At 41.4% G+C, this 24,145-nt stretch overlaps 1 protein-coding gene across 3 annotated transcripts in view; it reads right to left on the bottom strand.

Annotated features, from left to right (window-relative positions):
• The window catches only part of Exoc2 (exocyst complex component 2), a 171,886-nt gene that overhangs the window by 65,664 nt on the left and 82,077 nt on the right, over positions 1–24,145 (bottom strand). For all 3 annotated transcript variants that reach the window (XM_021180205.3, XM_085831196.1, XM_085831195.1), the window contains exons 12-16: positions 11,370–11,495; positions 6,642–6,766; positions 1,802–1,867; positions 1,497–1,654; positions 985–1,106 (exon numbers count right to left, since the gene is read on the bottom strand). In XM_021180205.3, the coding sequence (XP_021035864.1) occupies positions 985–1,106; positions 1,497–1,654; positions 1,802–1,867; positions 6,642–6,766; positions 11,370–11,495 (597 nt within the window). The remainder of the gene's footprint in view (positions 1–984; positions 1,107–1,496; positions 1,655–1,801; positions 1,868–6,641; positions 6,767–11,369; positions 11,496–24,145) is intronic.

Genomic DNA, 24,145 nt, shown 5'->3' with positions numbered 1-24,145 from the left:
GTTTAGCTTCTTACCTGCATTCCATTCTCTCTCCTTTGACACATGTTTTAACTTCCAATTCTACAGTGCAAGGCCTTCCCCACTTAGAACCCTGGTGAAACATGATACTGGCCTATGCTGTTTATAACAATATTCTTGTTTTTTTTAAACACTTAATACTTTAAAGGTCACTTATAAAAAATAACTTTTGGAGGATGTAGTGTTTTGAGAGAAAATGCCCCCCATAGGCTCAGAGAGAGTGGCACTATTGGGAGGTGTGGCCTTGTTGGAGTAGATGTGGTTCTATTGGAGGAAGTGGGTTACTGGGTACCAGCTCTAAAGTCTCATATGCTCAAACTAAGCCTAGCAGCTCAGTTCACCTCCTGCTGCCTACCGATCAAGAAGTAGAACTGCTTCTTCTCCAGCACCATGTCTACCTGCATACTGCCATGCTTCCTACAATGATGCTAATGGACTAGACCTCTGAACTGTAAGGCAGACCCAGTGAAATATTTTCCTTTATAAGAGGTGCTGTGGTCACAGTGTTTCCTCATAGCAAGAGCACCCTAACTAAGACAGTGGCTCTATATAGAAAATTCTGGAAATATAAAGAAAAGCATGTATAATTTCTAATATTCATAGAAACATTGCTAACGGTGTTCTGATTTCATGTGACTTTTAAAATCAACTTAGAAAATATCCACATGTTTTTAACCTGGGACCATATTTTACATAAATTTCTATATCCAGCAGGTTCTATTTAAAATTTATTATAAAGGTATTCTTATATTCTTAGTTTCAAGTACATCTACCTTCACTTCTGCAATGCCTTAAATCTTAAATTGTTTTGAAAAGATACTTAAAAAAAAGAAAAAATTCTATTCTACAGATATAAATGAATAAATAGGTGCAAATTTCTCTAACACTACTTTTCTCTCATTTTCAAGGCTTTGGAAGCTGGAAAGAAGCCAGCTCAGGTAACTTTGTCCAGTAAAACTAAGATACCTTCAGCCGTATGCTGCAATGTCACCATTATGCAACGTATTCGGAGATCCAAAATTAGGTCCTGGATAATCTGTAACATGTCATTGGGAATCTCCAGGGCGGTCAGTGATTCATATGTTAGCCTGGTAAACAGATAAAACACAAGTGAGAAAACGGGGATCCGAGCAGCCCTGCCTTGCCTGGACTGTCCTGTGTGGATGCCTCACGGAGCTCAGGAATGACAGCATGAGCGCAGCAGGGACAGTACAGGGTCTCTGCAGCAGATGGGTGCACATACAGTATGACGCTCTCATCCAGCACATATACCAGACATGCTTAAGAACTGCTTGGCTAGATTATAAGTGAGAAATAGGAGCCTCAGGACAGAGAGACAGAAGATAAATTCCCCACTGACATGTTAAATAGCATATCTTACTCTGGGGTGTTGACTTTTAAAAACCACTACAACAAACAAATGCATGTAAACCCACTGAGCCTTTCCATGAACATGGCTCCCACGTGCCCACACTTGCCTTATGGTCTGGATAACATGTGCGAGCCACTGCCCCGAGAGCTCGGCCTGCACCTCCCAGCCGCCATATTGCCTCCCATCCCCTTCTCGAAGGCTGAGTGGGAGTAGAGCTCCCCGGATCAGCTTCACCAGGGAGTGCATTACTTCTTGAATCATTTTCTAGAAAATGAAAAGCAAAACTGCATTATGGTCATCAACCTGGTAGAGTTTGTTCTAAATGATAAGACAGTATCTTGACTGTAAAGTCTTCAATAACGCTGGGAGAGAGAGTGCTCTGAGAAGTCGGCATTCTCACCCTTCACTCACCTTGAAATCGTTTTGTCTCTGCCTCACATTCTTTGATCTTTCATTCTGGCCTGACTTCTCAGCCGTCTAAGAAATTGACAAAAAAAAATTAGCTCTCTTTTAGAAATAACTTAGAAAAGTTAAGAAATGCTTTAGCATCCATACACAAAGACATGAGACTTAACCTGATTAAATGAATGTTAAGATATAACCAGAAACAAAACCTTTCTTATTCCAAAAGGAGTTTGCCTTCGTCTTTCTAAGTTCTGCTACAAATCAAGGCACACACTCAAGAACCAAGCTGAGACTACAAATTTCGTAGGTGAATTAGGTGTGCCATTTCCCATCAACACTCAACTTGCAACTGAACCACAAGGTGCATCGTGCCCAGGTCGGTACTCTTCCCGTCACATCTCACTGTCTGGCAAAGCAACAAAGGGAGAGTAAACTCTGAGCTAATGGAGAGCACACAGCATCTGTGCCAAAGGAAGTTGGTAAATATTTATCATAAACACAAGCACTACATCTGTCCTTTTATTTTTATTTATAAATCACTGTCTTCTTCGCAGTGTATCTTAGGAGTGAATACATTCTATCATTTTAGAATTATTTCTATTTACTCATAAAGTCTATGTTTTTTTTTATTTAATGTAATGTACAGGAGATTGTTTTCATAGTTAAGAGGAATCTATTTAACTGGACTTCTGCTAGTTTCTTACTAACAAATGTTCTGACAACCAAATACTACTATATAAAAATGCCCTAAAAGGACAAGCTGATGACCTTTTCAGGTAGAGAAGCAAAACAAAATTAAGTACTGTAGAACAAACTCTAATACTCCATTAACATAATACAAAATGTATCTGTTCAGTTTAAAGTTTTCAGGTACTGTTGACCAAGTATAAAGACATGTCAAAGACCTTTCAAGTTAAGAGACACATAATTACAATATTCCTGTGAAGTCAATGTGAGAATATGTCATGCTTTCTAAATGTGCACAGATACCACACATGCTAGAGCTATGGAGCTGGGCATCACTGACATGAATGAGTACAAGAAGGGTTAGGCTGCTCTGATGATTAAGAACCAGTACCAAACATATACATACCCTTAACTTACATGACTTAAAGTTTCATGTTAAGTTCTCATATACATAGCACATACCCTTTAACTTACATGACTTAAGATTTCATGTTAAGCTGTGAAGCTTTCATCATTCTTTTTTGTACAAATATACTTTTACTTTGAAACTTAAAAATATAAATTAAAAGTTTATATAATCACTTAAAAAGCTAACTCCTGAGTTCACTGCCTTATGCCAGTCCAATCTCTTTGCACAACATGGATCATCTCTTTTGTTTTTAACACATATGAGAAATACTTTTATATACTATTATATAAGATACCAAAGTGTATTAAGTGTAGTAAGCAGGGAAATGGCAGGATTAGCCTAAATGTTGTAAGGATGAAGGCCACGTGCCCAGGTGAGATGACGCCACAGCCAGGAAGGTACCACAGCACACTGTATCTCTCTCCCACCCAGACAAACCACAGAGCTCTACTGCTCTGCTTTCTGCTTTGTTCAGCTCACGGAGTGATGATACACAGCAGCCTTCTGAAAGCTACCAATTGTCTGATCTGAGTATGAGAAATGTTTTTCTCTTCTATTACCTCCCACTAATTTTGCCTTTAGTTTCAAATACTATCTCCCTTACGGGGATTTGCAGCTCAAAACCTCTGAGACTTATACCGGGATCTTAAATTACCTATTATCTCCTAAGTATTAATTCACAGGATCCTCTCATGCAGTACACTAAAAACCAGAAACCTGGCAGGTTTCCTTCAAGAAAGAGACTTTGTGGATAGCACCTGCTTAGCCAGAAGCCTGTTTCATTGCTATATCTGAATACTTGTCTTGATTTCTCCCTATGATTCACCAGCAAGACCTGCACACTACCTCTGAATATAAACTACACCCACTACTTTTTCCCCAATCCCACTGCCACCTCTCTCACTCCTATTCTGCCTGCACACACACAGACCTATGGTTTCCTCCCATGATTCTCTCCAAAAGGCAGCTGACCCACAGTGTCTCCAGCCTCAACCCAATCCACTGACACCCAAGCCCGCTAGGAACTGTGCATGCCAGGGCTCTCCTTGGAACCTCCCTTTGGAAATATGTGTGTCCTGTGAGTTCCTTTGCCTACTTCTTGTATGCTAAGGCTCAGGTGAGAGATTATGTTCTGAGTCCCTTTTCCTCCTATCCCATCACTGACCACTTTCATTAGAAGCCTAGCTTTGTTCCTTGGATACACACTCACAGAATTAGGATGAGTTTTTGAAAATTGACTTTTATTTGATCACTTCAACAGGGTAAGATAGTAAAGTTTATCTCAGCCATTGTTTTATTTACATGGTATCTGAGTATTTTAGGATGGATTTATGCATGTACACTATGTGTGTGCACATGTATAGCAATGTGCATGTGTGTGTGTGTGTATGTGTCAGTACCTGGCACACTGTGGTTAGGATACTGTTCTGAACATGCTTTCAAAAGCAGCTCTACCTTCAATCTGTGCTGATCTAAATGCCTGCCAAAATCACCTAGATATCAAGTCTTGTTGTGACAGACTGGCCAGCCACCAGAGTAGAGCTGCTATGCTAAGCATATGCTTATGTTTGTGTGCTTATGCCATGTCATGCCATGCCACGCCATGCCATGCCACACTATTCTAAAAAGCCTGGTGGAGCTCTTTTCTGGAGACCCAATGTCAATAAAATGGAGAGCAGATGGCTGAGAGTCTTGTGTGATAGCATCAGTTTTTGATGGTTTTGATATTACAGACCTGAGCAACCCCAATATAGAATACAGAGGGTTCATAAGATCTGCCCTATTTAAAAGAAAGTCAAACTTTTTAAACTTTTAATAACATTTAAATGTGCTTTAAGCCCTGGAACTTTTAAAATGTTGATTCCTAATGTATAAGGATTATTTGATACTTTAAAATATACTACGTTTGAAGCGAACTTACAGGTGAGACATTATTATTAGCCATTTCGTTAATTAAAGCCTCAGTTCTTTCCTGCACAATCAGACCAAAACCAGTTTGTGGTGAGCCCAACGGCAGATTTCACTGTTCTGATTCACATGGGCCCAAATAGTTTAAAGAAGTGACTATTGTTTTAACTGTTAGAAGCTTGTAATGAATGAGCTCTTAATAAGACAGTTCTACAATTTAGAAATAAAAGGACATTTAAAGTGAACAGTGTTTAAAGCTCTCTTATATCAATTATCTAGTGCCTATGTCCATTTAATGAACTTTCTTGTTTCACTCATAGACTGGCTGAGTGGGTACATTTTCTTTTCTTTCCTTTGTTTTTTTAAAGATTTATTTATTTATTTTATGCATATGAGTGCACCACCATTGCTCTCTTCAGACACACCAGACGAGGGCACCAGACCCCATTACAGATAGTTGTGAGCCACCATGTGGTTGTTTGGAATTGAACTCAGGACCTCTGGAAGAGCAGTCAGTGCTCTTAACCTCTAAGCCATCTCTCCAGTCCCCAAGTAGGTACATTTTCTAACCCTTCTGCTTTTTGCAACTTTCCAGTGGTGGCTTTTAAGCTTTTTAATAGAATAAATGCCCCAAAAACGTGCAGAGTTTTTCCTATAACCAAATATTTATGTATTTACTCTAACTATGTAGGATCTATAAAGAAGTATATTCTCTTTTAACTGAGATAGAAAAGATAAACTTTATGACTCTACAAAGAAACGAAGCAAGCACTCTGTGTTTGGAATTTCCACCTATAAGAAATGATCCAGCCAGGTGGTGGTCGTGCACACCTTTAATCCCAGCACTCAGGCAGGTGGATCTCTCTGAGTTCAAGGCCAGTCTGGTCTACACAGCACTACACAGAGAAATCCTGTCTTCAAACAAACAAACAAACAAACAAATGCAGGCAGGCAGGCTGGCAGGCTCAAAATGGCCAGAAAAAAACCAAAAAAACAAAAAAACACTTGGGTGGAAATAATTAACATGGCACTTACAGACCATTTTCTATAGGACTGGTATTTCATATGCATTCATCTGCTTTGACATCTTTTGTTCTACTGTAGACGTTCATCAGTCTACTACTGTCCAATACTACTAAATCTTGTTTACACCTATAGGTACCTATATGCCACTTGGTTTTTGACAAAGATAACAAAATACACATTGGAGAAAGGATAGCATCTCAAAACACAGCACTGAGAAGATTCAATGTGTACATGTAGATGAAACTAGATCTGTATATTAAAACTATACTCACTAATGTTGACTCTGAAAGTGCAATGATTTATAAAACACTCATTCAGAGACAGGGGCTGGATAACTTGTGTGACTACTAAATTCTTTCCATTGGGAAACTTAGATCTGAGCCCCAGGGCAGTGGCCTCCTTGTTCTTCATTGCTTGGTCATACATTAAACATCCACACAATTTTCCACTGGATTCTGAATCTTTAAATCAACTTCCTTGACCTCTCTTTCGATGTGCATCTCATTTACCCTTAGAACCACTGTGGTACAAGAGAATTTTGCTCTTCTATGTTTACAGATAAGAAAACTAAGTCTCAATCACATAGCAAACTCAAGGATCACCAAGATTTTTTAAATGAATCTTTAAAAATGTGAAAATGTCTAATTTGGTATATGATGTATTTATTTGCTTACCAGTTTAAAAATAAAGTTGATTAATTTTTTTAAATATGAAAAAATTGGTAAAGGTACTAGACACCTAAGACTTTTAAAAAGACCAAAACCTTAGTATTAAGCCTAGAAATTCAGTGATCTGGAGTCAGAAGTGTATACATACCTCACTGAAAAGACTTCCATTAACATATGAAATCCAGAGTTTCCAGAAGTTAGGCAGCTGACTTAATACAAGCTTGGTTAATTTTTCAACAAATGCCACTCTGTGGGGAGTCTTATACCTCCATGCTAAAGGGTAAAAGAATAAAACACTATAAATACATTTGTACTGAAACACAGGGACCCTGCCCCCACCTCTTCCTTCTGATGAGGCACTTCTCTCAGCATTATACTGGCAGTGTCAGGCAGCAGGGAAGGGGAGAGCAGCTGCCAAGTCCTCACAGGACAGTGCTTTACCCTATCCTAAGGATTGCTAGTGTGGCGATATTAGGAGGTGTGGCGTTGTTAGAGAAAGTGTGTCACTGTGGTATGGGCTTGGATATCTCCTAGTGCTCAAGCTCCTCCCAGTACAGAAGAAAGCCTCCACCTAGCTGCCTGCAAAACACTTTCCTCCTGGGTGACTATAGCAAAGAGCTGGCCCGCCATACCAAAGGGACACTTGCTCACCAGGTTCAGAGCAGCTTTATTCATCACACCCAGAAACTGGAAACAACCTACATGTCCCTCAACTGAAGAATGGATAAAGAAAATGTGGTATATCTACATAATGGTATACTATTCAGTTATTAAAAACAATGGCAAATATGAAATTTTCAGGCAAATGGATGGAACTAGAAACTATCATCCTGAGTGAGCTAATTCAGACCCAGAAACATTCGCATGGTTTGTATTCACTTTTAAGTGGACATTAGCCATAATGTACAGGACAACCATGCTACAATCTGCAGACCCAAAGAAACTAAGTAATAAGGAGGGCCCAAGGGAAACTAGGTATTCCTAGGCAGGGTTGCCTTTTGGCTCAGTGTCTGAAACTTGTGTAGAACACATAATACCATGAGTTCTATCCTAAGCAGAGAAAGAGTCCAGGTAAACAGAAATAAAGAAAAACAGACAAAAAGTGCTGGCATTGTATCCCAATGAGAGAGGGATGCAGCAGATCTATTTTAAAATGTCTCTCCCCCATTTGCCTGTTGATAAAGAGCTGTGAACAGGTTTTTTAATAATTCTTTGTTAAGTGCTTTTTATATATGGAAGCAAATATAAATATGCTCTCTTCACTGTCAAAAGTCCTGAAATTGCTGTATTTTTCAGTTTGGCTCTCTGGACTTCTCATCACTGAGTTTCATATTCATACAGAAAGCATTTCTGCAGACTATTTCATTTGAAATTATTCACTTTCACTAAATGAAATCCTCCTCATTCAGCACTTATGCAGTAAGAATAAATCCCACAAGAATCACTGGGTCAGAAAGTGCAGCTATAGGCAATGCTGAGAAGGACATCGTTACATACATGCAAAGGTTCCTGGCCACTTTCAGAGAACCATGAAAGCAGCAGCTTTTTAAAATCTTACCAACAGACAAGCCCCAAACCCAAGACCACATAGAACAAACCCTGGGGCTTTGTGGGCCTTTTACAACTGCCATCCTATGAACCAGAGTGAAGACTTCATGTGCATGGAAACTTCCTTTTGCCAGCTTAGGGCCTCTGCCTGGTAGGGCACATCAGCATTTCTATACTGTGGGGGGAAGTTTTAAACTCATTCTCTTAAGTAAAAGGCATGGTCCTGTGGGGAATTGCAGGCTGCTTTCTAGTTGAGCTGAGGTCTGAACCCCGATGATCATAATTCACCTACATGACATTGTAGGCGTTCCCTCATGCTCCTGGAACTCCGGCCCCTGCCTAAGGTACCACCTCCCACAGCCTCCACAAGAGAAGCATGGTCAGTAGTCATGTAATCAATGGCTCAAGCTTCTGACCTACAGGCTAAACTCCTCCCCAGTTCCCTAGCAACAGTGAAGACCATAAAAAGGGGTGCTCAGCCCATACCTCTCTTATTCCTTTGTCCTCTCACCCCTCTTTTCTCTCACTTCTCTCTCCTCTTCCCTTTCTCTTCGTCTTATTCTTTCCTCCTCCTCTCTCTCTCTCTCTCTCTCTCTCTCTCTCTCCCTCCCTCCCTCCCTCCCTCCCTCCCTCCCTCCCTCCCTCCCTCCTTTCTACCTTCTCTCTTTCCCCTGCATTTCTATAATAAAGCTCTAAAACCATAGAGTCTCTGCTCTGCTCCTTCAAGTTCCACTGCGCACTCTGGTCAGTGTTGGGAACTTCTTCCCTCTTCCCTCTCTCCCACAACCCTGGTGGCTTTAGCAAAGTAGCTCGGGGGCAAGGGGGGGGGTCCCCAGGCAGGGCTGCCCCTTGACCACCCCCTGAAGAGTGAGATAGAGGAACACCCACCCAGGGATGAGTGGATAGGATAGATAGAAGCTTTCCCATGTCAGACTGACCAAAGAATAGGGAAACAGGTAGGGCGTGGGCATCTTTTTCCTTTCATTCTGCCCCAGGGCCCCAGTCCCCCCCATTTTTAATTTTGTTCCCAACTTGGTTCTTTATATCTAAGGGTGTTGTAAACTTTTACACTCCCTGGTGAAAGTCTGAAGATTATCCGTGTGCTTATCAATCACCTCTGACCTGATCTATGTGGACTGTTGACTAACTGGGCATGCTCTGCCTTCAGTTTCTAGAACAGACAAGTTCAACATAAGGCAAGTCTACCAAGAAGCAGTTCATGGACAACAGGGCTATTTCCCTAAAAGTAACTGACTACCTCTAACTACTAATGGCAGACACCATGTTGCCTGGAACACACATGCCACAGCCAGCCTGATGCTAATGGAAAGGAGACAAGGGCATTGGATCCCCTAGAACTGGAGTTCCAGACATATGTGAACCTGGGCTCTGGGAACCACACACGTGCCTTCTGCAAGAGCGCCAAGGGCTGTTAACTACTGTGTACTCTCTCCCGAGCTCTTTACACTAAAGCACTGGAAGAGTTGCCTGACTGTAGCAGTCACAAGGCACTGTCTCAAGAGGAGTATTTCAAAGCACCATCACTCCACCCCTCAGCTCTCTGACCACTGCCGCCACTATGCAAGGCTACTGTGGAACACTTGTTCCGAGTACCGCCACTACTCTCCACAGCTACTGAGGAACACTCACTGGAGCACTGCCACTGCTCTGCATGGCTACTGTGGAACACTCACCTAGAGCACTGCCACTGCTCTGCATGGCTACTGTGGAACACTCACCTGGAGCACTGCCACTACTCTGCACTGCTACTGTGGAACACTCACCCGGAGCACTGCCACTACTCTGCATGGCTACTGTGGAACACTCACCTGGAGCACTGCCACTGCTCTGCATGGCTACTGTGGAACACTCACCTAGAGCACTGCCACTGCTCTGCATGGCTACTGTGGAACACTCACCTGGAGCACTGCCACTACTCTGCACTGCTACTGTGGAACACTCACCCGGAGCACTGCCACTACTCTGCATGGCTACTGTGGAACACTCACCTGGAGCACTGCCACTGCTCTGCATAGCTACTGAGGAACACTCACTGGAGCACTGCCACTACTCTGCATGGCTACTGTGGAACACTCACCTGGAGCACTGCCACTGCTCTGCACTGCTACTGTGGAACACTCACCCGGAGCACTGCCACTGCTCTGCACTGCTACTGAGGAACACTCACTGGAGCACTGCCACTGCTCTGCATGGCTACTGTGTAACACTCACCCGGAGCACTGCCACTGCTCTGCACTGCTACTGAGGAACACTCACTGGAGCACTGCCACTGCTCTGCACAGCTACTGAGGAACACTCACTGGAGCACTGCCACTGCTCTGCATGGCTATTGTGTAACACTCACCCGGAGCACTGCCACTGCTCTGCACTGCTACTGTGTAACACTCACCCGGAGCACTGCCACTGCTCTGCATAGCTATTGTGGAACACTCACCCGGAGCACTACCACTACTCTGCATGGCTACTGTGGAACACTCACCCGGAGCACTGCCACTGCTCTGCATGGCTACTGTGGAACACTCACCCGGAGCACTGCCACTACTCTGCACTGCTACTGTGGAACACTCACCCGGAGCACCTGCCTTTTTTGCTGGGAAATCCAGGAAAGCAGCATGGATAGAACCACACTCCTGTGAAGCTGGCAGAGCTCTGAACATCTCCCTGTGCACTCTACCCATGCATATAGGAATCCCTCAGATTCACACACTCACCACACACTAGTCTCAAAGCAGCTGATCATGAAAATGATCTTGACTTCTTGCTGACTAAAAAACAAAACATTATTTGAAAAACCATAACAGGAGCAAAAAGTAAATTTAGGTCCTTTCTTAAATCCAATAAGTATTAAAGCTGAAACCATTTTATGAGAAAACTACTGGAAAACTATTTTTTAAAAAATAGCAAACTGATTCCAAAAGCTGAGTTCAGCAGATCTTTCAGGGCAGAGTGGTTGGTAACTAGGGCAGTAACTTTGTGCCGGTTCACAGCAGTGGAGAAGACTGACATGGCTCCGGGCAGTGCTGTCAGACAGACACTGTCGTGCTAGATGTGCCACAAGTACTTACTGTTGCTCAGTCATCCAGGCCCTCAGTACTTAACACACTGGTGCTTGGTCATCCAGGCCTGTGCAAAGTGGTGTGGTTCCAGGGCTTACTCCGCGAAGCATGGGGAACATGAGAGCATCGTATTCTCTCTCATCTTTTTACTACCTGTCAATTTTCTAGAGTATGAAATGGAGCCCTTTCACTAAATCCCTTCAAAGTATACAAGTCTGAAGGAGCACATGGAAGTAGGGGTGATAACTTACTGTCATCTCGGCCAGACTGGAAGCTGCTCCCCCTCTTCAGTGACGCTGTCTGACTGAGGTGGCCCAGCACCGAGGGGCGCACATCGTTGTCTAGGTCGAGCATGGGGCTGTGCGGGCCTGGGTTACCTGGAAGAGAGATGGCATTCTGTGTAGTTTAATCTAGACTAGTGCTTCTTTACATCTCTTCCTTGCTCAACCATTTCACTCTTTTAAGTAAAGAATGAAAGTAAACATTTCCACAAATAGCTTTTGTTCTTCTATTTCTTGTGGTCCTGAGGATTAAGTCCAGGCACACAAGTAAAAGTTCTGCCACCAAACTACCTGTAGCCCTAAATAGGTTTATAAAGTCAGTTTCATTATATTACATGTGGATAACTCGACCTACCATTCTGGCTTAATACCAAGTTCTAAGAGACAGCATGGTGGAATTAATGTGTAGTTTGAGAAAGCATGCAGCAAAATCAGGTGTGGCGACACTGCAAAAGCAGACATTAAGAACTCAATGGCTACAAAACAAGAGCCATGCTTAGCTAGAAACCCACAATCTTCCAGGCCATGCTTCTCGTCCCTCTGCACACACAAAGGCCACAGCTCACACATGCTCACTCCTCTTCATCCATGTAAACTTCTATCTCTAATGATGCAACCACCACAGCTACTGCCTGGCCAGTGCTGCCCCAACTCAAACTGCTTTCCTCCTGTGCTGCCTCCACCATCCCTGGGGATGTGCTTCATGCTGCCAACTTCACGTTGTCCGTCAACAGCTTGTGCTGCTCACCTCCAAGGCAGCTCACCGTCTCCTCGGGGAAAAGAACTGAGTATTTTCTCTCTTCCCCACGTCTGGACCTTTCACAGACTACTCCCTCAGGATATGAGTGACTGATTTCAAGTTACTTACTAAAAACTGTTTATAATTCAATTTTAAAAGCATATGGATATTTTCAAGTTCTAAGGAAAAGTACCATTTATAAATTAAAATAATAATTTGATGAGAATAAGGTGATATTTCTATGGCAACACAGATGACAGCTATTCAATACCATCTAACAAGCATTTACTGAGCAATCGTATGTGCATTGTTCTGGAGGACTTTGGATTCTGGCTGACTTGGGGCAGTCAATTAACAAGCAGCTCAATATAACTGAAGCTGCTATTCAGAGAGCACAGTGAGAAGGAACAGGACCTTTCCCATGACTTCCTGTCACTGTGCATCACCAAACATGATATAGTACTGGCTACATTCTACAGTGGGTTTTACACAATGAAAGTTTTGTCACTTGGATAGCTTGCTTTCCCTCCCTTCCTTCCTTCCCTCCCTCCCTCCCTCCCTCCCTCCCTCCCTCCCTCCCTCCCTCAGTGGAGTACCATTATTTGTGGACCCTGTTCTGATGACTATGCTAACTGCTGCTGAACTATTTCCACGTTAAAACATATTACATATAAGACTTCTACAATCCAGAATGTAAAGTACAATGAGTGGTACAGGATGCAAAGCTTAAAACTGCAAACAATAAGTACGAGAGTTGATACTAATGGACTTGCAAGTCTCCTCCACACTGAGAGGGGTTATTTTGGCTGGGTGAGGTGGGAAGGCACATGCTAAAGTAGGCAGTACTGTTCTCTGATACTGGGTCCTAGCTTGCACAGAAAGGAGCATGCTAGCCGAACACAAGGCCTCCTTGCTCTCTCCATCCTGACTGTGGATGGAATCTGCTGCCTGGGCTTTACCCCCATGACTAACTTTGAATCTGACTGAGCAGGCTTGAAGCCTCTTCCCTGACATCTGCCTCTGCACAGCTTCTGTAACACTGCCGGCAAAAGGAATTCAGACAGAGAGGATAAAGCTATCTGAAATTGATTTCTTTCCATAGTAAATGGAAAATGTGTGGAAATTTTCATCATTTATGACATTTTACACACTGTAGTTTATACAGTCTTCACTGTTACTAAATATAGAAGAAATTAATATCAAAACACTAATTTCCTGATGTACCAGAAAGATAAAGGGGCTTAAGCTTAGTAACATGTTAAAAATATCTGAAAGTTCATAATGTGTAAATATGGACACTTAAAACATCACAAAATGTTTTTATTTTATGAATATATATTCCACATTATTTTCGTGGGATCTAAGGCTATACATTTATGATTAAGTAGGAAAGATTTTCTAGCCTCATGAAAATATATTATCTACATTTCTACAAATATTGGAATTAGCATCTCTTAAGTGGATCCTCAAAAAATGTTTTTCTCCTTAACTGGTACTTTGACTTTAAGTTATATGGTTTGATAATATTTGTAGTTTAGGAAGGCTTGAATTTTGAAACTTTCAAAATGATTGGTTCATCATTTTCTTTAACAATGATATTAATAACATGTTCTGTTCTGTCAGAAAGCACCACACTGGTGCTCTGCTAGCGACACATGAAAGAACTGCTTACTTGGTAATTAGCATCACCAGCAATAACTCAGGCAGGCAGGTACCTGAAGCAGCGCATGCCCAGCAGGTCACACTGCCACTCAGAATGATCTCTGTAAACATGTGAGCTGAGTGACCAGAAGGTGGCGCTGCAGGGCTACATGTAAGAGTTTAAGCAAGTTTGAGTTTAAGTCTCAAACTGTGGGCCCTGACCCCTTTGGCAACTAGCTCTCAAAAACATTTACATTATATTTCATAACAGTAGCAAAATTACAGTTATAAAGTAGCAACAATAATAATTTTATGGCTGGGGTCACCACAACATGAGGAGCTGTATTAAAGGGTCGCAGCACTCATTAGGAAGATTGAGAGTCACTTTTTAAACCCTCCAGCTCAGTGGCAGACACTAACCTAGAGTTTCTCTTCTCAAGGTTTAGTTTCTTTCCTCTGACCAAAGGTGTCACAGTGTGTTACAGAATGCCAGGGGCGGTATGAGTTTACGAGGAAATTTATTCAGACGTGTATTTTAAACAAACCATATATCACATATTATTATCATGTCAAAAATCAAAAGGCCTTGCAGATTCTGACATCCCTTGAAAGCTTCAATTACATGGCTTAATACTTTTATTTCTCAAGATGATTACAGATGAGTTGTTTTGATTATGAGTACTTGTATAGGACAATGAAGAACAAGAGAAATACCTTTTGTGTGTGTGTAAACTATAGAATCAGCGTAAGACTTTAAAATTCTCTACAAAAGTCAACCTTTTCTTCATTTATACCTTATGATACGATACAAGAAGCTTGAAAGAACCTGTTTATTATACAAAGCACACACAACTAGGATGGAAGAGACAATGGGTGACGAAGCGTACTGGCTGCTCTTGTGGGACACCCGCGTTCAGTTCCCAGGACCCACATGGGGCCAGCTCCAGGGCGATTCTGTTCCTTCTTCGGCTTCCTGGACACTGGTATCCATGTGCATATACTCACACACAGACTTGCATACACATACGTAATTTAAAATAAAATCATCTTTTTACAAAAACATATACGACTGAAGATGGTGTCACTTTGTATATTTTCTTTGAGAGCTCAGAGACCTGGCCACTGGGAATCAGCTGAGGACACCATTCTCCATCACCACACATTTCAGGCTTTAGCGTTTGCACTGGCCTTTTCTGTAGTGACATAAAACCACATTTGGCCCCATCCTTTTCAACCTAAGTTAACATTAATTTTAACAAATCAATTGTTTTCTTAGACATAATATTTGTCAAAAAGCAAAACTTTTTAAGTTTTTGGTGAGTGGTGCTTTGGGGAAGGCAGCTCCTGGCAGCACTGGGGATAAGGACTGGTTCTACTGTACTTTGGCATTACATCTGCAGCCCACAGGGAACTTTGAAAACTTGACTGTCAATTATGAGGCGACTGCATTTACTAAGTGTCTCCACATTAGGAACAGCAGTAGGGATTCATATGAAGAAAAAGCCCATGGCTCTCAGTAGCAGCTTACTATATTGAAAATTGGAGCTACAAAGATGAATGCTTTCCAACTATGAAACCCTCCTAGCTGTAAAATAATTATTTTATGACTGGGAGGGAGTTTCAATCTGAAGTTTTGCATCACTTGTGCAAAGTGCAAACCATGAACAAAGTGGAAAGCATGCATTTTGATTGGCAGTTGTTATTTGATTGCAGGTATAAAGTTTACCAGGTCACATTGAACATGAATCGCAACTACTCCTTGAATGAATGAATGACTCATAAGATTGAAACCCCCTTCACTATGGATCTGTAGAAGCGATCTGCTGCATAACTACCATGCAGATGACTCTGGAAAGCTCAAGCAGGTACAGAATCCTGCAGCACAGAGAGAGCGTCCCTCTGAAAGTCCATGCAGGAGGGAGACAACACCACCACAGTTTTAGGAGTAAAGCTTCACGTCTAGCCGCATCCTTCAGTTTCCACATCTAGTATCAATTGATAATTTGACCACATGTCTAAGACCCTGTAAGATACTTACCATTAAACTCATACACAATCAAAAGTTGGCATCTTATTTTTCCAGTTAAATTTTCTATAACCTCAAGAAGCAACATTCTTTATGCTCCTTCTAATGTGAAGTATGCAGAACAAATTAAAACAAACATTAAATCTGGAAATTACTTTTGAAAGAACATAAAACAGAACAGAAATCTTGTTTTACTAAAAGAAAAAACCAGTTGGAAGTTTGGTTTAGAAGTAGTGGATGTGTTCCTAGGGTCACTAAAGTCAGTCAGTCCTGGTCATGTCATCATTTGTCACCATTTGCTATAAATTTGAAACATTTCTGATTCTTACAAACTGTGAAATTTCCATTAGATAAAAGGGCTTCAGCTTTTAATTGTTTCAGAAAGAGCACTTGTAAGCTCACAAACGTAATGCGTGAACCTGAAACAGCTTCAAATAGCAATAGAACTTCTAGGAGATTCTATAAAAAGGAAAGGAAACTTTAGCATGTGTCATATATCTTGATTATCATGTATCTCATTTTTAAAAGCAAGGATTTTCCTTTTTTTAAATGCAAATATTTCGTTGTTTAGCAGGCTCCGTCCATAAAGCCTACAGCTGCGCAGCCAGGGGACACCTTCACTGTGTCTCCATGCCTCCTGTAGCAAGTTTCTCACAGTCTACAATAGTGGGGGTTGAGGGGGAGGACACTGATCCACGGCCCCAGATTCAGGAGGGCAGCCTACTTCCTTGCCACCCTTAAACACCTTTGAACACACTTTCCTGTGCACAGCGGGTCCTTGTCCTGCTCTGCAGCCCGACCACCCACTGTTGCTTGTTGACCAAACATGTAGGCCCAGGAGCCTCCAGGCAGAGGCAGATTCCTTTCAAGCACCACACAGAGGAATTTCAGTGCCAAGGCTGGGGTGGGGGTGGGTGTATCAAGGCAGAATTACAAATTCCTCATGAATTCGACCTGTGTCAACAGATAAAAATGCTCTTTGATCTTCGGATTCTATATATTAGAGCTCCAACAGAACAGTTTCCTCAATTTCAAGGGAATAATTTAATCCAAATTAACCCAAAGGACGTAGTCAACATGCAGTTTGCCTCACTCACATTTGAGCTTCCCAATTGGGTTCTAGGCCACATTTCTGGTGTGTACTTCAACATCAAAACAACAGTTTAAAAAAGGAAATAAATTTTGAATACAAAATTAAAGAAGTGAACTTTCAAGACGCTAGAAGAGCCCCTGGCCAGTGAAATCGTTTGTAATAAAGTAGGTATAGGAGTAGCCAAAAAGGGTAACCTGTGCTTTTGAGGAAACCTTTCTGTATTATGCAGTCAGAGAGCTATAAACATCGGATAATACAGAACAAGACAACTACCTGCAAATGTCACCGTTTTACTGTTGCCTTGCACATGTTCTAAACCGGGCGTACCCGACATTTACTGTTAAACCTTACTTTCTACTAGGAAGAAAGGACAGGATTAGTTAGCACCAAGTGGAAGTGGCCCTCACTGCAAGAAGTCTTCAAGCTGTACAGTAAGCCACAGAGAATCAGCTGCAGGGGGCAACCCAAAGAAGAGCTCCTGTGACAAAGCCTTGGTGATCTATCTGTGTAAAACAAAAAGGTGAGCAGGTCTCCTGATGAGAGAACAAGATCCAGTTCTTCCCTGTGGCACACACAACAGTTCTTACTCTACTGTGCAGACCGGAAACACCACTGAAAAGGCACACCTAATTCATAAAGCCTTAACCACTTTTTAAAAAGTGCCTAAGTTACTGGTGAAAATTATTGGTCTTTATTTTTATTTGAAAGGTAAAATTCTCATTCTGCTTGTTAGTTTTCTGTCAACTTGACACAAGTCAAAAAGTTATCTGGGAAGAACTTTAATTGAGACAATGCCTCCATCGCACTGGCCTGTAGGAAGTCTGTGGAACATTTTCTTGATTAATGGTTCACATGGGAGGGCCTGTGGGGGCTGCCACCCCTGGGCAGATGGGCTTGGCTTGTATAAAAAACTAAGCTGAGCAAGACAGTAAACAGCATTCCTCCAGGGCTTCTTGCTTTCGTTCTGCTCCATAGTTCCTGACTGCCCCTGCTGAGTTCCTGCCTGACTTCTCAACGGTGGACTATAATTCATCAGTTGAAATGAAGCCTTCCTTCTACCTACAATTAGCTTTGGTCAGTGTTTTATCACAGCAACAGAAAAGTAAACTAAAAGTCACCAAATTTTATATATATATACACACACACATATATAAAATACATATATATATATTTCAAAATCTACAATCAATTGTGTTTTTAAAAATTGTTAATTTGTATTCTGGCAAATACAACTGTTTATATACACTTATGCTACTTTCAGACATAGGAACAATTTCTAATGTGGGCACTCTGAATCCAATTCATGATGTTCTTTCTTCCTGCTTCTGAAAACCCAAACACACACACACACACACACACACACACACACAGACACACAGAGAGAGAGGAGAATAGAAACCCTTGCCCTCCCTTGGCTGGGGAGAAGAATGCTGCTTTGGACTCAGCACTTGTCCTGTGCTTCCCTCTCCTGCATCCACTTTATCCTGTGCAGCCCCGTAGAGCTCCCAGACTTAAAACAGGTACCAAATCCTGCCAAACATTCCCTCTTCTAAAGCCAATTTAAAACACACTGTTATTACGGCATGTAAAAAAACAACGGTCCAGGTGAAGGAATCCCTCCAAGGAGTCTGCTACTAGACACTTCCATACTGCCTAGGGGTTATGTGCCCAATACCAGAGGACTTAGCTGTAGGAAAAAGATGCAGACCAACCTGAATCGCCCCTGCACTTGCTCCAGTAGTGTCTTCTCTTTCCTTCTCCTTCTAAGGGCTATCATTCAGGGCGTGCTATAGCAAACACTGAGAGTCACTCACTCAGTCTCAGTGTTTCAGTCTCCAGGAAATGAACTCCATAATGAACCCTTCCTAATGTACAAACCACACTATAACTTTAAAGTAAAAGTTATAATTTTTAAAAAGTATTTAATATGTGAATAACTTATGTCTACTGTCTTAACTATGGAAATTTTTTTTTTTTGTAACTCTAAAGAAAATTCAGTGAAGCCAACAGTTTCCTAATGAGGAGTGCAATTTACTCTAATACATGGAAACTACCCTACTCTTCCATTAGGAAAACATTAGAATTGTATTAGCAACCTATCTATTTAAAATGCTTATGGAGAAAAATGTGTACATAAAGATAATTGCTATATTTAGATAAATATCAACAAAAGCATAGCTCATTTGTAGATCCTGACTACTGAATGAGCTTCAGTTGGAAATGAAACCCTCTGTATCTTAAAGTTTTTGGACAAATATCTTTAGTTTTATCAGTGAGTATTTAACAATCTACTAGATGTTTGAAATCATTAAAACATCTTATTTTGTTGGCTGGTTGGTTTACAGTGCATCAAACCCAGGGGATTGTGCATGCGGAGCTGTGAGGCACTTTGAGCAGCTCACTGCCTGCAGCCCACTCACCACTGTGAACACTGAGAAAAAGCCAGTCAGGTGTGACATGTCCCCTCCAAGTCTTCAAAGACACCCTGAGCCATGTGCGAATGTTTCTTCCTTCTGTTGTGTGTCTATTTTTAAGAACTCATTGCTTACATAAGTTTGGCTCCTCTTCTAAATGCCCCTCACTGAGCTCTGATTCTAGGAAGTCCTTGTGGAAGCCCTAACTAGAGCACAGATCCAAAGACGCAAGACCAAGCTGACGGCCTTTCCCCCAGTTTACCAGACAGCCAGCTGCTCAGAGAGTTAAACTCAAGCCATTTTAGGAACAAAGAAGAAGACACCTTTGAAGGCCACCTTTCAAAGTCCTGTTTGAGAATCCCAGCAGGGGGTTAACCAAAGGCTTTTCCTGCCAGGAAACCTTAAGACATACTCTAATTTTGGACCTATTTCATAGGAATTCCTAGAGACCAATCCTCAGGCGGTGGAAAAAGTTTAACTTGTGCAATGGTTCAGAGTATTGAGTGGTGTGCACCTAGGGCACCAGAAATGGCATAGTCACTCAGTTTAGGCTAAAAAGAACACAATACTCAAATCCTGCATCTGTATTTAAACCTTCAAAATCAGGTCTTATAACGTACATAAATCATGAAATTTTAAAAAACTAAAAATGCTTATGTTTTTCCAACATAAAACACTGCTTTTCTCTCCTGACACTTTTCCTCAATGTAAAAAAATCCCAAAGGTCATATCTGAGCTTCTGGGTCAGGACCCAGGGACCAGGGAGGGAATCTGGGAATGCCAGCTCTCTGAGGAAGGTTGAGCCCTCCCATTGAGTCATTTCATTTCATTCCCAGAGCAGCATCTGCCAGGGTGACTGTACACTAATATTGTAACAACTGAAGTCCAAAGGAGGCCCTCCCAGTCCTCGATACAGATCATGTGTATAAAGGCCATTTTTTTTAAAAGACACCAAGAATTCTTTCCCTGCTTTTAATATTTATAGCCTATCTATTTAAACTGGATTTTATTTCACAAACTGTCTCAGTTCTTAGCCACTGTTTTGTCTGGGTTTAAACAACTGCATTCATTTCTCTTCTCTAGAGTTAGTAGTCTAAGTGCAGTGACTAGAATAGAAAGCCTTCAGATCCACTGTTTTTAGATTGAAAGGACAGCCAGCTTTCATTGTGAGATGAGGTCCTGAGACTACCCTCTGAGCACCATGGCACCTTAACAACGGAGTTCTAGATGAAATGCAGGCATCATCATTTCAGAGCACACACACCGCCTCTAAACAGCATCTGACAGCTGGAATATTAGTCACCTTCTCACATGCAGGACCTACAACAGACAGCTACAATCAAGACCACCAAGCTTGCGCCAGGCAGTCCAGCACTCTGGCTCTGAACACAGGGGTCGGTCAAATCAAGCCACAAGCACCATCAGGTAGGCTGATGGCAATGATGCTTTCCACCCCTGCCACCCCTGAGTCCTGAAGCTCTAGAGGGAAAGCTAGAGGTATCCTGCTCAGATGCAAACATAATTTCTGGGCCCCTTCTAGCAGTCACCTTCATCTTCTTAGTGTCAACTCAGACCACATTCTTAAGCTGAGGATAACAGTTCAATAGATTACTACTTAATATCGTACAACCTTTCCTTAATAAAATCCACCTATGACAGAAAATGAACATCAAAAAACAGAGAAAGTAGACTTGGCTCATCTAGCTTGGGAAGTTTCAGTACAGATCTTCCTAAGTAGCCTGGGACTAACCTGCCTTTCTGGCAGAGAAATCCCACTCTGATGGAGTACTTGCCACAACAGAGCAGCACAGGCACATGTGGACTGGTATGTTGTCATTCACAGGTCTGGAGAGAACAGGATGGTGCAACCAGAAAAGTATCTGAACAGGCATTCCTTCCCATCATCAGTGTGTACTGAGAAGGTACATCTGCCAGTCGTTGCTGTGACACCTCCTCACAAAGGAAATCCAACATGTCACATTAGGAACGTATGACTGATGGAGGACCCACATACTTAGTGGATCTTCTTCCACTCTGCCTTACGTTGTAATACTTAAGAAAATTGTGAGTGTCTGCTACAAATTCATCAACCACTATAGATTACATGAAAGAACAACTGTTTATTCCCTGTAAACTTACACTTAAGGCATGTGTTTTAGCTGAAGACTGCCCCTCACACACAGACCTGTACACCATCATTACACTGCCTGCCAAACTGTGTGTGTTAAAGGGGAGCAAATCCAATGGCATATACTCATATAATGCTGACATGAAAACATCCTTCTGCAAAAAGGGTCAAAGCAAATGCATTTTCTCTAGTAACTGGCTCTTCTGAGATAGGAGACAAACTGCACGTGTACTGGGCATATCTGCCAATTCATCTACAGAAGTATCAGTTAAAAAGTGATGGTAGCATTGTTTCCTGGCTTTTGGTTAGGATCAAGTATAAAAGGGGATTGTGTAAACACCTAGGAAGGACTCTAGATAAAATTAAATTGAGCTTGAAATTTAACAGGTATTTGTTATTAATAAGTTATTAAGATTAGGCATAGTAGTATATGCCTACAATTCCAGGACTCAGAAAACTGAGACCAGAGGACCACTGCAAGGTCTAGACCAGCCTGGGCTTCATAAAAAATCTTGACTCAAAAGAAACAAACAAACAAACAAACAAGACACCTCCAAATAAAAATAAAATATTGATATTTCAAGTACTCATATTGGTACTTCGATCTAAAATTTTTAAATAATCCTTGCCTCTAAAAATGCACAGATAATTATGTGGTCAACTTCAAATATATAGGATGAGGGAGAGGGAAGTAACAGATGAAGGATTAGCTAACAACTGATTAAACTAAGCTAGGTATATGAGAAATTGTGTATGCATACATATATGTGGGTGTCAATGTGTGTGTGTGTGTGTGTGTGTGTGTCTTTGCGAATATGCTTCGTGACTAGGGCATGTGTAAGGTCCCAAAGTCAGTCCCCAGCACTGTGTGTATGCATGTACATGCATGTGGTTTTCTAAAATGAAATATTAAAACTGCTTCTTCAAAAGATCACATCAATCTTTTAATTAAATGTTTTATGTTAAAATTACTTACATTCAGCGCTAATTAGACTTGAGGTTATTAATAATAAAAAGAAAAAATAAAAAGACATAAATTAGGGATACTAGGAGAAATTGGAGGAAGATAATATTGGTTAAATGTGACCTTTTAAAGAATAAAAACTAATGTTTAAAAATTATTTTAATAATTCATATTAGCATTTATTAGTAACAAAACAAAGGTAAATTTAAGCCTAGTCAGAAGACTAGAGGAAAAATTAAATTCGACAATAACCTATGTAAATTTGCATAGTGAGTTTAGGAAATTACATGGTATTGCCATGAAGTCTGCAGAGTGGTTCAAAGAGCTGTAAGGTACTGTTTTACTTTCAATTAAGAAAAACAGCCTACTAAATAAACTAGGTAAAGCTTGTAACTAACATCCTCTCAATTAATGAGGAAGTTCTACACAAATTTACAGGAAAAAACCCAAGAGGAATCTGATTACATGTAATACTTTTTCACTTTCTCTTTTGAAATGCTCATTTTAAGTACATTCATACATGCATACATAGGAATACATAGCATGAAGTTGAAAAGAGGGGCTGGGCATGAAGTCAGGTGACAGAACACTTGTCTCGCACACACAAGCGCCATGCTCCCAACCGTAGTATGGAGTAAAATCAAGATTCAAATTCTCTCAGGCAAAAGTGGCATGAAATTTTCTGGGATGCTGTCTTCACATGAGCATGCTGAAATATCTCAGAAATCTGTATACTTTCATACTAAATTATCTCTTTAGACAGGCATAGGTAAGAAAGTCCATAGTCAGAATGCATCCTGCGTGTAGCAAGCAAACCATGACAGTGTTGAGCACCATCTACCATGCCTCTAGACACCCTCCTTGTCTTCCTGCTACCAGGCTAGGTACTCCTGCACTATGACTTCATACGAGTCTGCATTCTGCGCTTCCCAACCTTTTCACAATTACTATCAAACATGCACTTATGGCATTCGAAAAATTCTATGTCCCATAGGCCCAAAGCTCAGGAGGTCTGCTCAGCACTGTCTTGTGACTCTAGCCAGCACCCTGGGGATGCAGCCTGTACTCATGACTTGTACTCAGGGTCTCAGAACCTAGCAGACCGAGCCAGTCTTTAACCTGTGGGCTGCGTGAGCCACAGGTCAACCATTAACACAGCCTAGCAGCACATTACAATAAGTTTACGTAAAACTAGATTCTGAGGACTGTTTTTTCCCCTTTCTTATTTTGTCTGTCAGTTGGGTGGGCTGGTTTGTTTGTTTTGTAAACTCTCAAGCTTGAAAACTTGAACTTTGTAGACCACAGTTTTCTGACACAATGTCAAAAGGCTGGACATGCCTATAGGAGGCTAGTCAATGACAGATGTTAAAACCACCCTAAGATTCTGATGGTCAGTCAACAGAACAGAGCAGACTCAAAAATGACTGGCTGACACATATATATAAAAGGACTTGTAAGATTTCCGAAGATGTTCCATATCATATACTGTCATCTTCCCTTGCAACAAATACAAGACAATTATTGACAATTGAGATTGTGGCATCAGTTCATGATACATAGGGTTTCCAAAGTATCAAACTCAGAAACAGAATTGGAACTGAAAAAACCACATACACTAAAGACAGCTCACTCAAGACAAATAAACTACAAATGAAGGCTCTCTTCCCAGCTACCACTCTGTGGGGCCGCAATGTTGACCTCGTGTTGTTTGTTCCTTCCCATTCTGGGGACCTGGCTGCTG

This window comes from Mus caroli, unplaced genomic scaffold, assembly GCF_978045245.1.
Source record: "Mus caroli unplaced genomic scaffold, Mus_caroli_1 scaffold_15, whole genome shotgun sequence".
In the NCBI taxonomy this organism is placed as follows: Eukaryota; Metazoa; Chordata; class Mammalia; order Rodentia; family Muridae; genus Mus; species Mus caroli.
This window is presented reverse-complemented; position numbering and strand designations above follow the sequence as displayed.